This window comes from Sparus aurata, chromosome 2 (genome assembly GCF_900880675.1).
Source record: "Sparus aurata chromosome 2, fSpaAur1.1, whole genome shotgun sequence".
Taxonomy (NCBI): domain Eukaryota; kingdom Metazoa; phylum Chordata; class Actinopteri; order Spariformes; family Sparidae; genus Sparus; species Sparus aurata.
Window position 1 is genome coordinate 15458018 of NC_044188.1, and position 13172 is coordinate 15471189.

Consider the following 13172-nt stretch of genomic DNA (forward strand, 5'->3'; position numbering starts at 1 on the left):
ACACACATATTTGAAAACCAATCACAGCGAGGCCAGCTCATAAAATGGAGATATAGTGAGAAAAGAGAGAATAAAGGCCTTTTCTGAAATGACACTTCTTAGAATCTCTGGCCCCCTCCTCTCTCTCTCTCTCTCTCTCTCTCTCTCTCTCTCTCATTTTCTTCATCTCCAGACGTCCGCCTCCTCCTCTGCCTGGCCCCAGGGAGGGAGAGGAGAGGCGGATACGGATGTAATCCACAGCCCGCCAGTGTAAGCACAAAATTAATTCTCTTTAAGCCACAAAGAATTAATCCCTCTCCTTGTGCTGGGTGCTGAGCTAGACTTGCACACAAACAATAGCGCATATACACACACGCACTCGCGCACATCAACACTAAGACACTATACACGTGCACACACACTTAACCCCCGCCAACACTTCCGCATATTCACACGCACAGACCCACACCCTGAGGCTCCTTTTACACCACACACACACACACACACACACACACACACACACACACACACACACACACACACACACACACACACTTTTTGGCTTCTTAATTCTCATTAGCACTGGTAATGGCACATCAGAGCACAAAGAGGTTTTAATCAGAAACCCTCAGCCTTACAAAGACCCCCTCTACACCCCCTACAGCCTGAACCAAGAGCAAAAAAACTCCCTGAACCTGCTCTGAAGGTGTGGTCAAAGCAAAATTCTCTTGATCTACTAAAATATGTACTCACAGTCTTCACGGGTTTGGATGTAGAGCACGTTGCTGCGGACTCCATCTCCAGCCTGTGTGTAGGCCAGCACCTGGATGCTGTAGTTGGTGAACTTCTCCAGGCCCCTGAGCTCCACCTGCTCCTTGATGGTTGTGATGTTTTGCATCTCGCCCCATTCTGAGACACAAAGGAGAGTCACACAGAGATGTTCAGAATGAGGACCAAGATGTTATAAGTCCTGCAGGTTCAGATAAAGATGCACTCAACTCACCTCCGTCTGGGAAGACGGCCCAGAACACCACACGATATCCCTTCAATACACCGTGCAGGGTCAGCCTGGGGGGTTCGGCCCATGTGATGACCGCCTCGTCCGATGTTACGGAAATGGCTCGCACGTTCTGAGGAGGCTGGCTGGGCACTGAAGAAGAACAGACAGAGAAGAGAAACAATGAGATAAGTTATCAAACCATGCATCCTCAGTTATCTGACAAGTTTTACTAAAATAAGAAAAAGTCTATTAATTTATAAAAGGTGCATCACACCTCTCTGCTCCAACTCAAGGTTCTCTAATTTTTGGATGTCTTCCTGATCAACCTTGTGAACACAGTCTTGATTAACAGCTACAGTAAATTATCTGTTTTTTAGAGCAGGGACTTCTAATTACTCACATTTCTGTGGATGTTTAATGAGACTCTGATATCATATATGCATTTTAACTATTCTAAACCATTTTTTCAGGCTCTAAGTTGCTTATCTCACACTGTGACAAAATCCCATATATCTCATATTTGGTATGCTTTGAAACTTTGGGATCTGTTCTTCCAACAGGTCAGGTTCTGTATGGTTGAAGGGTTTTGAATCCACCTTTAAGTCAACTGAGCGAAAGTTCAAATCCACGACTCAACGTTTGTTGGAAGTACCATTCCAACAAATGGATGTCTTCTGCATCACTGCAGACAAACTTGCCCAAAAGGTTGAGATTTTTTGGATCTCTGCCACAATTTAAGTAGTCTCAGGTGCTTCCTCTGTTTTCTGTGCATGGTGTGGAACATGATATCAAATACAATGCCAGTAAGAGCGTTCTTTAAATTTGCAGAACCAAAGAGGTCAAATGTCTTCAATTTCCTGATTTCAAATTGCGTGATATAAAATCTTAAGATGGGAATAATGAGGTCAAATATCTTGGACTTTTTTATAGTGGAGCAAAAGACAGATGACGATAACGTGTATACGGTAAGTCAATGCCGTGAGATGTACGCACAACACAAGTTCAGTATGTGTACAGATAGAATAAAGATGTCTCTGTTACTTCATACGGGCATGGAGACTTCAGGTAGCTTTAAAAGACACCTTGAGAATAAAACTTGATAAGAACTAGATGGTGTGGTGCAAGTGAAATTTTTGTGGCGGCAGCAGTCTGTTGGCATTTTAATGCTGTAATTGTAAAGCAAGGGCTGCCATTGTCTCAAAAGCAGGACTGCATCGGCTGTCTTATTAATAGATAATTAAATTAACCCTCTCTAAAAAATCCTAGCAGGGATTTCCATATCAAACCTGAAGTGAGTAAACAGGCTAGCGATAGATAAAAAAGCTCATGACATGCGTCCAGCCTGATGTATAGGACCATCTCTACAACCGCCATCTCTCTTTCTCTGTACAAGCCTCCTTCTGTCCCCGCCAGTCCAGGTGTCTCATCTATTGGCCACCGCTGACCATTAGTCTTTCAGGCTTTGAATAACGCGCACTGTTGACGATGAACAGAAGTCAACTTGTGAGAGAAGGAGGGGCAGGAAGAGAGGAAGAGAGGCGACTGAAAGACAGAGAGCAATGAAAGAGAGATCGGGCCAAGTCCACCAGGGAATTTCTCTGCAGCTGGTGGAGAGCGAGGAGTCAGGGAGGAGGACGGAGGAAGGGAGGGAGAGGAGAAAGGAGGATTAGAAGACTGAAACAGGGTTTTGCATGAATAAACCTGTAGGCTCCGAGTCTAAATAATTAGTCGGCAACAAAACACAGCCCAGTTCCTGTTTGCAGTAGCACCTTCGCAAGAGGAGAGATGAGGACTGAGAAGAAGGGGTGTGAAGAAAAAGGTGAGCTAAATGAGTACATAAGTTTTGGAAGAGAAGACGGGAACACAGGAACATAATGAAAGGCAGTTTTGGACTGGGGCTACAGGGGGGAGGAGACGGAGGGTGAGGGGGCAGAGGAAGAAGGGAGGAAGGGAGGAAGAGAGTTAAAAGCAAGGGTAGCAAGGGAAGGGCAGAAAAAAAGATGAAAAGAGGGGAGCGGAGAGACAATGCGCTCAGCTGTGGATAATTACAGCAGGAAGCTAGCAGAGGGAACGAGAGAGAGAGAGACAGACAGAGAGACAAGCTAATTATAATTATTTTTAGTATGCTTGTTGTTATCACTATTATCATAATGGCCATCAATATCACTGTCGCCACGGTGACAGCCACAGGGAAGAACTGGAGGGCTCTGTCTGCTCTGGACCAATGGGGCTCAGCTAACTGTTCACTGGGTGGACAAGTTTGTATGTGATGTGTATGTGTGTCTGTGTGTGTGTGTGTGTGTATACATGTGCGTGTGTGTGTGTGTGCATGCGTGTGTGTATGTATACCTGACTGTATTCAGACAAATGTGGATCATGTATGACAAGTGTGCTATGTGTTTGCATGATGCAAGAATAAATGAAGAAAGAACACAAGAAGGACAATTTTTTAAAGGTTTTTCTCCAGAGATTGTTTATCCGTAGTTATCTGTGTTTTAATGATGACGTCTGTCAGCTAGTTTGAATTTATTTTGCTCCTTAGTGGCCAAAAGTCAATTAATGCAGCTCACTTGGAAAATTTAATTTAGCAGGAAATGAATAAATAATTGACTTTTGGAGAAGCTGCAATGCCTTGTAAATCATTGCCTTTGGAAGTCCAAGTGGTCCTACTGCTTTATCACTACACACCTTCCGTATCTCTCACAACAATACCTTTGGCCCCACACACTATCTTGCCTTTTCAAATCTTCAAGGACCAGCTTTATATTCCTTTATGATCACTTACGTTTGATAAAATGTCTTCCACCATTCAGCAAAACTAACAATAAACAAAGTCAGCCCACAACATTGACCAGTGTATTCCGCTACGGATCTTGTGGAGGATATCGGTGGCTATTGGATGTTTTGATTGTCTTTGATATAAAAAAAGATATCCTGAAACTTGTTTAATCATGTAAATTCAATTTGGTAGAAGGTACACATAAAGTAAACTCTATAAATATTGCACCTTCATATAAATGCGGAATTTGTTGGCAAGGGACAAAACTTTCATATCAGAGGCACTCTGTTTTGTTTTTTTTTATTTGTGATCCATCTGTAGTCCATTTATAGTCTGAGTGGAACTGACTCATCACGTTAAAATGGGAAACAGCCTGCGTGGAGAGCGAAAGGAGCTGAAACCAATAGCCGAAATGCGATCTCGAAACTCATCTGCTTCCTGTTTTTGATTGTTACTGTTTTATTCACTTTTTTATGTATCTGCATCAGCTCCATCTCCTCTCTGTGTCTCAAGTTGCTTATCAGATTGTGAACAATGACCGTTGCACAGAAGTCTTGGCCCAGTTATCTGTTATCCACTGTCCAGATCTGGAGCCCAGAGGCCCTAAAATACTGGCCGTAGAGCAGCAGAGGTGCCGAAACAATTTTCCTTTGAGAGCCAAACCTAAAATCTAACTGTGGGACAAGGGCCTAATATAGTTTATCTATTCATCAATCTATTGTACTGTGGAAATGCAAAATGCTGCTAGGATTCCAAGATCCCATAACTCCAACTTTTTCTTCGCAAATGTCACATTACCTACCGTGCTCATAAAATTAGGGATCCTTGATAAAGTGCATTTTACCTCTCAAAAAAATGAAACGACCAATCTATAGTATATTTATTTTTATTTAATTCAATTTCTTATGACTAAAAACATTTGGTAGGCTGAATTCAACCTTATGGCGGGCAGAATTTGGCCTGCTGGCCCTTCTTTTGGCTAGATCGGCTTTAGACAATAGTCAATAGAAATTGTTGAAACGGTAGCCGGAAATCACATGAGATTACTCTTCGGTTCAGAGCTTGATAGACGTGTGTATTTAGGACAATATATGTTTTTTGAAAGATTTCTTAATATTGCAGGACCGGAAATTGTTGAACATCTTTGCTATTTTGCTACTACGGCACTTACCTGAATGAATAAAACCCTGGCACCCTGGTATTCCTATGATTGTCTCTCATTATGTGCATTTTCTTGCACTCTCACAGCCAGATGCAGTTTAAATATCCCTAAACACTGTTCAGGATTTGTGCAGCCTAGGAAAAGAAAAGTGCTTTTGTAGTTCATTCATTCATCTATTCACTCACTGAACATTTGGCTGATCTACGCACCAGCCATCGGGATGCATGGTGGCATCTCCACATCAATCAACCTCTCTGCAGTACTGCTGAATATATACTGTGTATACGAGACCATGTGTGTCCTTGGTATTTGTTAAAAAGCATTTGGACTCCAGCAGCCCACATTCATTTGTGTTGAAAGAACAGAGAAAATGTAGTAATTTTAGGTTACAAAGCGTGGCATGATTTGACACAGATCAGACAGAGAGGAAGCAGAAAGAACAATGGCAACAGAGAAAGTGCAGTAACTGTGAATCAAAGCTGGCGGATATTTCAGACAGTAGGTCTGGCGGTTTACTCTTCTCCTGAATATAATGTGCCGATCGCTAACCCTTTTCATACATGCTGACTTTTGTTGTAAGTGTCTCGTTATCCTGATCCTCACCATCTTCCAGTGTCGTAGCGTTGATCTCTGAGCTGGAAGGCCCTGTGCCGGCTCTGTTGAAAGCCTGGACGACCACGCCATACTGGGCGAACTTCTTCAGGTTGTCCAGAGTGTAGACCTCACTGTCACCCGTCGCCTTCATCTCCACGATGCTGTACTGGCCGTTGCTGCCCGGGCCGTTCTCTCTGTAACCGATCTGGTAACCACGGATCACCCCGTTCTGCAGCTCCTTCCTGGGAGCCTGGGGAACACAAAGACAGTATTGACATGATACAGTGTTTACCAGCTTCTTCTGAATGCCTTGAAAAGCCGACCAGAGTAATACAATCATACAGATTTTAAACTGTAAATATCAACCATGTCTGATATCATCGGGGTGTCTTCAATGAGTCTATGAGCAGTTCAGAAGGGAATAAAAATGGATCTTTAAACCCCCTCACATTACCACATAATCTGTGCTGAAGAGTGTTTGTTTGAAACAGACACTGCATTAGTCTAGTGAAATTGACTTAAATTCCCCCATAGTAAGCAGCTTTGTCAATTTCAAGTCCTTCTGTTAGTAATTTGAAGGAGAAAGGGCAGTGTAATGAAAAGTCACAAGCCTTATTTTGTTCCAACACAATATGGTAATAGCACAGGCCATAATGATTTTGTTTTATCCACATGTATGTACACAGATTGGAAAGAACTAGCCCGAGGAGAGATGTATAAATAAAAATCAAAATAGCTGTTTAGAGGTAAGACAAGTCTAACACTTTACCTTCCAGGTGACCCTGATACTCTGAGAGGTCACAGGCTGCAGGATCACCTCCATGGGAGGACCATCGGGCTCTGCAGAAGGAGGCAAACACACAGGGGTGGAGGTGGAGGCATCCGTCAACAAACATTCAGTGGTTTTCATTTTTCCAGTAACTCTCACAGCTCTGAAAGACTGGGGTGCAGTTTTTCAAAGATGGTTTCTTCTGTTTTCTTAGATTCATTGAAATTGTCTTTCAATACAAAATGTGTATTCAAGGACAGCTATCAGCTACAACTCAATTGCAGAGGCTTATACAATAAAGCCAAAGTGAAAGATTTACTCACATTGACATTAGTTAAAAAGCAGATACTTACGGGCTTCCTCTGTGCTGATGGTGAGCTCCTTACTGGCCTCGCTCTTGCCAATAGAATTGTAGGAGTACATGCGAATGCTGTAGACGGAGGCAGGGTGAAGGTCCACTATGTTGGCCTGATTGTTGGTGGGGGAGATGTTTCGAGTGGCGTGTTTCAGCTCCCAGGAGTCTGACAAAAAGAGAAGACGATAACAGTTTTATGAAGTTTTAATTTTGATTTATTTGGGGAATCTTATTTTCTCACTCTTACTCATGTCATGTCTTCCCTTTAACCCCCCGCCTGACAACTCAATATCAAAAACTTGCTTTTGTAATTAGACAAAAAAATAAATACAGAAATGGAAAGTCCAAATGTGCCAGTTTGTATTTTGACACGGTCAAATAAAGAGAACAAACACAACATCTAAGCATTTTGGTCCCCTGTCGGACTCACTTTTCTATCTTCATTTTCTATAAGATGACAAATCTTTTCACTTACCTGTCTTGTTCTTGTACTCAATGTCGTAGGAGGTAATGACGCTGTTTCCATCAAATCTCTGTGTCCACCGCAGATTCATACTGCGATCTTTCACTTCTCGGACCTCCAACTCTGGAGGGTCTGGGGGCTCTGAGGATTAAAATGAGAGGGAGTCAAGAAAGGGAGGGAGGCAAAGTTAAAAGAGGAGGAAGTAGCACCAAAAGACGGAGTCAGTACATACGGTTATACAGGAAATGGTTACCTTGCACAGTGAGCTGGATAAGGCCTCGTCCTTCTCCATAAGAGTTGATGGCATGACAGGAGAAGAAGACTGAATCCTCACGCTCTGCTGGCTTTAGCTGTAGGGACAGAGGCAAAAAGAGAAATAAGAGAGAGACAAACAGCTCTATCTTTGTGCAGGGAAATTGTATAAAGCACAGCTTTGTTATGGAGAAGGGGCCTAGTGAGAATTGTTTCTCTACAGTACCAGTCTAGTGATGAACTGCATTTTGGGTGTCAAGACTTAAAGGAGAACTTCGGTCGATTTAAACATGCAGCTTCATTGCTCAAGCTACCCTTGACTTGCCAGTACCGAAGACGCGAACAAATTTGGTCCAACCATTACAGAGCTCCGTGAACGGAGACTTGGCATTGAACGCTAACAGCATGGGGTCAGAACTTTACACTGTGTTTTAAGCGTCTTAACATGCTCCACATCTCACACCAGAAGTTATGCAACATCAGCAGACACCTTAGCACGCAGCACTGTAGCGTGTATGACTCAAACTGAATAAAAAAGTAGTTAAAACAGTGTGTTTGTGCAAGCAGCTACTTACCTGTTTGTTGACATCCGCGTCTTCCGGTGGCTAGACCAAACTAGTCAATCCGTCGAGCGTGCACTTACTCCCTCACTGGCGGAGACGGAAACGTAATCCAGCATTTTCGTGTTTATGTTCATAATGTACATGTCCATGTTACAGCCTGTCATGAGCCATGAGCCTTACAATAGCCTGTTAAGCCTGTTAAGTGCACACTCGATGGATATGCTAGTTTGGTCTAGCTACCGGAACACACGGATGTCAACACACAGGTAATGTAGCTGCTTGCACAAACACACTGTTTTAACTACTTTTTTATTCATTTTGAGTCATACACGCTACAGTGCTGTGTTGTAAGGTGTCTGCTGATGTTGCATAACTTTTGGTGTGAGATGTGGAGCATGTTAAGACGCTTAAAACACAGTGTAAAGTTCTGACCCCATGCTGTTAGCGTTCAATGCTAAGTCTCCGTTCACGGAGCTCTGTAATGGCTGGACCAAATTTGTTCGCGTCTTCGGTACTGGCAAATCAAGGGTAGCTTGAGCAATGAAGCTGCATGTTTAAATCAACCGAAGTTCTCCTTTAAGTTTTTGCACCGTTTGACACCCACAGGCTTGAGAACATGGAAAAGTGCACTATGTCTGATGTACCCTGTGTGCAATTCATGTCAGTTTAGCTGGTAAAGGAGTGTCCGAATAGACTTCTGTAAGCATGACAGCATCTTCATCCACAATTGGTGACATACACTCCATGAATGCCTTCCTTTTCGGTTTAAAGGCGGTTGGTTGTTCTGTCTGTTTTGATATGTTTACATTCTGTGTAGATACCATGTAGAGTAGCGTTTAATCTGCATCATCTAATGGGGATCCTAATAAAATCCCAATCCTAAAATCTGTATGTACACTATTCCATGCGACCTTCATTTATCAGAACATGATTCAGCTCCTCTTGACATCACAGGGCTCCGTTGCTACCCTCTCTAAGTAACACCAGCCTGACAAATCATATTTTTATTAATGTAATTACTGTGCAACCCCGGAAAAAGCACCCAAAAAATACACACATAGGAGAAGTTATCCTATCCAACATGTGGTTAATGTTGCGAAACGAGTAGTAGTTTAACCCAAAACCATCTGTTCCTAAACTTATACAATTAATTTTGTTGGATAAACCTAACCAAAATAAGCCAAAAAAATAAGTTAACCTTATAAGTTAACAGTAAATTCATATATTTCAAACAGGAAACAAACCCCAGCCTCCTCAGTGAAAGTCATGTACTCAACCCCTTCAGCCACAATGGCTTGATCCATCACCATTTTCTATTTCTATTTTCTTTACTTCAAGAAGAGATGTTATCTTTTGCTGTGTATTCACACTTCCATGCTGATGGTATGTTGTGGTGGGAGGAAAACATGGTAAACCTTTGCACACATTACTGAAGTTTACCTGCGGGCTGAAAGGTCATCTGAATAAGGAGTGTGCACCAGTTTTTCCTACTCTCAAGCAATTAGACAGGCCACGACTGTTACCAGCTTTTAACAACCCTATAACACGCTGACTGATATGATAATGGACTCACCTCAATCTCACCTTTATCCAATACACCTCAGGCAACAAAAATAAAGCACACAGCTTACTAGACTCGTACCGTGACTCATAAAAACAGAGCTTGGACAGACAAAAGAGGAAATGGAATCTATTTGTCGGAGTCATAAAGACACTGCTGTCTTAATGTGTTTGAAGTGTTTCTTACCTTGAGCGTGGACAACACCTCGTCCGTCTTCTCGTTGGGACTAGTGGTAATGGAGTACCGGGGGTTTCGGTCGGGGTCGATGACCGTGTCGCCTCTCTCCCAGCGGATGATGATCGGCCATTCTCCCCTGGCTGTGCAGTTCAGCTCCTTCACGTGACCCTTCTTAGCCATGGTGGTGTTGGGGTGACTGGTGATCATCGCTGGGACTGGGTTGAGACGGGAAATGAGAGTGTGCAATGAAGTTGGGGTGGAGCAGGGAGAAATGGTGACAGTAAACAGATTGATGAGAGGGATATTAGGCAGATAAAAGAGGGAGTGGGGGAAGGAAAAGGAAAGATTAAGTGGATAATGAGTAGAAAGTAGGAAGAGAGTGGGGAGCAGGGGCAGGATGGCTGGCAGTTAAAAAGGTGGAGTTCAGAGTCGCCAAGTTCCATTGCAGTAGAGTAATGAAGAGCTATGGTCAATGAGGTAAAGTCAATAAACCTCCTCTCTCATTCTCCAATAGTTAACATCGGAGTCTAGGTGAATGAAGAGGCGAAAACGATACACTCTACCTTTCCTGCGCACAATGTACACACAGATCCACTCACACACTCAATCTTATGGCCAGCACGCACACACAATACCGATCTGAGGAGGGTTCTGCTGTTTTGTTTTCATCACTTATTCATCTCGGCCTCCCCTCTTTTCCTCTTTTCCTCCCTCTCCGCTGAGCGAAACAGACAGAATTGAGGGAGGCAGAGTAGAGGAACGGTTCAATCAATAACACTAACACCAGAGGAGGAAAGAGAGAGGGAGAGGGAGAGAGAGCGAGAGAGGAGGGGTTGTGGGCGATCCTGTGATAGGAGAACATGGTGCAACTAGTAGTAGTATTTATGTGCACCTGCTTATATGTGTCAAAAAAGGAGCCAGAAATGAAGCGTGGACATCAATTTTGTGTGTACGGCTGCTTTGTAAGGTCATCGTATTGCATGCAGCTACATGCCCGGCTTGATGTTGACATTGTGTATGTGTGTGTATGTGTGTGTGTGTGTGTGTGTGTGTGCGTATTTTCCCTATGCATTTTCACAGGGTGTGACTGACAGCGAGGGCAGGTTCGAGAGATTGATTGCAGATAATGATTAAGCTCAAAGTGTTTTTGATTGTCTGTAGACAGATCCCAAGAGCCAAAAGATCAATCGCTTTCTCACACACACACACACACACACACACACACACTTCTCTCTCTCTCTTTCTTACTGCTCCTACGGTCACCTTTGCTCCACCAATTCATCAGCGTGCACGTATATATGTCTGTGCCCACAGAGCGCAGGGAGAGTAGTGCGAGCCGGCTCATTGGTTTGACACACTTAGCGAGTATGTGTGCATTAAGACTGATAAAGCAGGAGTACTGGAGCATTCTAGATGGCCTCGCTGCAGTCATCTACGGCATGAAAAAAAAAAAAAACCTGCTACATTAGCCCTTTGTGAGTGTGTGTACTCACTCTTCACAGTGAGGACCATGCTCTTGCTGATGTCGGAGCCCACTCCGTTGGAGGCCTGACAGAGGTAGAATCCTCGATCCTCTTCCAGGACGTGTCTGATGAGCAGAGAGCCGTTATTCATGATCTGGATACGGCCCGTCAGAGGCACAGGGTGGTACTGCTGCGGATTCCCAATACCCGCTGGACAGGAAGAGAAGCAGGAGATAATGATGAAATGTATAGTCACTGACATTTGCAATCAAATTTACTATGGGAAGTATGGACCTGTGAATATGACAATGGCCTGAGAAAAAGCAGACAGAGACACATCACAGTACATAGATAAAAGAATGAAAGATGGGTCATGTACCTAGTGTACCTTTGGCATGCTTCCACATGACCTTAGGAGGAGGGTATCCATCGACGGAACAGTTAAGGATCCCGGCCTTCCCATAGATCCCATCCTGGTTGTTGGGTTGCACTACAAACCGGGGAGGCACTGGAGGAAGAGAAGAGGAAGGGAACAGTATATAAAGACAAAAACGTAACTGTTGGTTCTTTCCCAAAATGGAACCATATGTCATGTTTCCATCATGGCCAGTGCACTGAATTTCAGTCAGAACATTATCAACTGAACTAATGTTCCACTAAATCCTAACTTTTCAACTGCTATGTTAATTATAATCAAGTTTAATGAATGTGTTTGCAGTGATGGAAAAAACGGAATGGTCCTGCATTCAAAATCCTGCTTAAGTAAAAGCACAAAAGCATTATGAGCAAAAGGCACTGGTTCTGCAGAAATGTGACCAATGTGACCGATATGATAATACATCTTGTTGTTATTATGCAGCATTTTAATGTTGTGGTTGGTTGTGGTGTTGCTATTTTTAACTGCCGTGTGCTCTCTCTTCTGTTTTTGTGAAATATTGGATAAGCTTAACATGTTAGGTCTCAAATAATTATCTAAATGAAATCATATGAGAAAGGGGGAAATGTTTGGTTTTTTTGGAACTGCTTCCTACTTATCTCATACTTGACAAAGGGGTTTTTTGTGCATACTTTCTAGTCACCAAACTTTATTTAAAGCTACTATAAGGAACTTCCATTTGTTTTTTGATCCTGGCGGCATGAGCATCACTGCCTCATGCTGTAAAGATCTTGATCTGGCTAGTGAAAGCCTTCGTTTTGAAAGCCAGTGAAAGACTGATCTGATTCAAAGTATTTTTAATACTATATTTGTATTTCTGTGATATGAGGGTAAAATAAATAATGAACATTTTGCTTAAGTGTTGTACCACCAGACTACAGAACAGCTCGTCCATTATAGAAAATGGTTACATTTTCAGCACTTATCCGACCCCGTGAAAGGTGATAATAACTAAATAAAAATAGCCTAGCCTTTCATTGGTGGTTTGTTTGCTTACGTAGGTTATATAGAGACATCACTTTTAAATTGAGACTGTTTCATAACCAGTTGAAAGTTCCTTGTAGTATGTTAGAGTGCAATTCCCCAATCACTGCATTGCTCTCTCATCCCCTCCATCCTCACCTGTAACTGTGAGCTGCCTTTCCGTGCTGACAGTGGCGGCATCGTTGCTGGCAATGCAGGTGTAGTTGCCGTTGTGTTTGAGCGACACCTTGGATATCTGGAGAGAGCTCATGAACTCCTTTGTGTCAATGGTGATGCCTGAGGAGGGCACGATCTCCTGCCCGTCCTTGCGCCACGTGATGTGTATGGGCATGTCTCCAGAAGACACCACGCAGGCGATGTACATCAATTTACCGATGGAAGTCGGCGGGAAGTCAAATGGCTGGATCAGTGGTGGAACTGAGTGAGAGGTAGAGGAGGGGAGGATGAAAGGGTGAGCAAGAGAGGTGAAGGGAGGAGAGAGAGGAGAAGAGAGCGAGTAGAACAGCAGTAGAGACAGTGTTTGAGGGGAAAATAGTGAAATGAGATAAAGGAAGGTGAGCAGAAGAGATAGAGCAGGCAGATCAAGTCGAGGAAACGAAAAGGAGAGCCGGGGAGAGAAAAAAAGCAAGGACAGG

At 43.3% G+C, this 13172-nt stretch overlaps 1 protein-coding gene across 2 annotated transcripts in view; it reads right to left on the reverse strand.

Moving 5' to 3' along the window:
• Positions 1-13172, reverse strand: part of dscaml1 (Down syndrome cell adhesion molecule like 1) — a 107521-nt gene that overhangs the window by 19519 nt on the left and 74830 nt on the right. The window contains exons 10-20 of one of the 2 annotated variants that reach the window (XM_030393623.1): positions 12676-12954; positions 11497-11625; positions 11148-11327; positions 9664-9869; positions 7355-7451; positions 7114-7242; positions 6637-6804; positions 6284-6354; positions 5524-5764; positions 983-1129; positions 733-888 (exon numbers count right to left, since the gene is read on the reverse strand). In XM_030393623.1, the coding sequence (XP_030249483.1) occupies positions 733-888; positions 983-1129; positions 5524-5764; positions 6284-6354; positions 6637-6804; positions 7114-7242; positions 7355-7451; positions 9664-9869; positions 11148-11327; positions 11497-11625; positions 12676-12954 (1803 nt within the window). The remainder of the gene's footprint in view (positions 1-732; positions 889-982; positions 1130-5523; positions 5765-6283; positions 6355-6636; positions 6805-7113; positions 7243-7354; positions 7452-9663; positions 9870-11147; positions 11328-11496; positions 11626-12675; positions 12955-13172) is intronic. The other variant, XM_030393614.1, reaches the window with a different exon arrangement.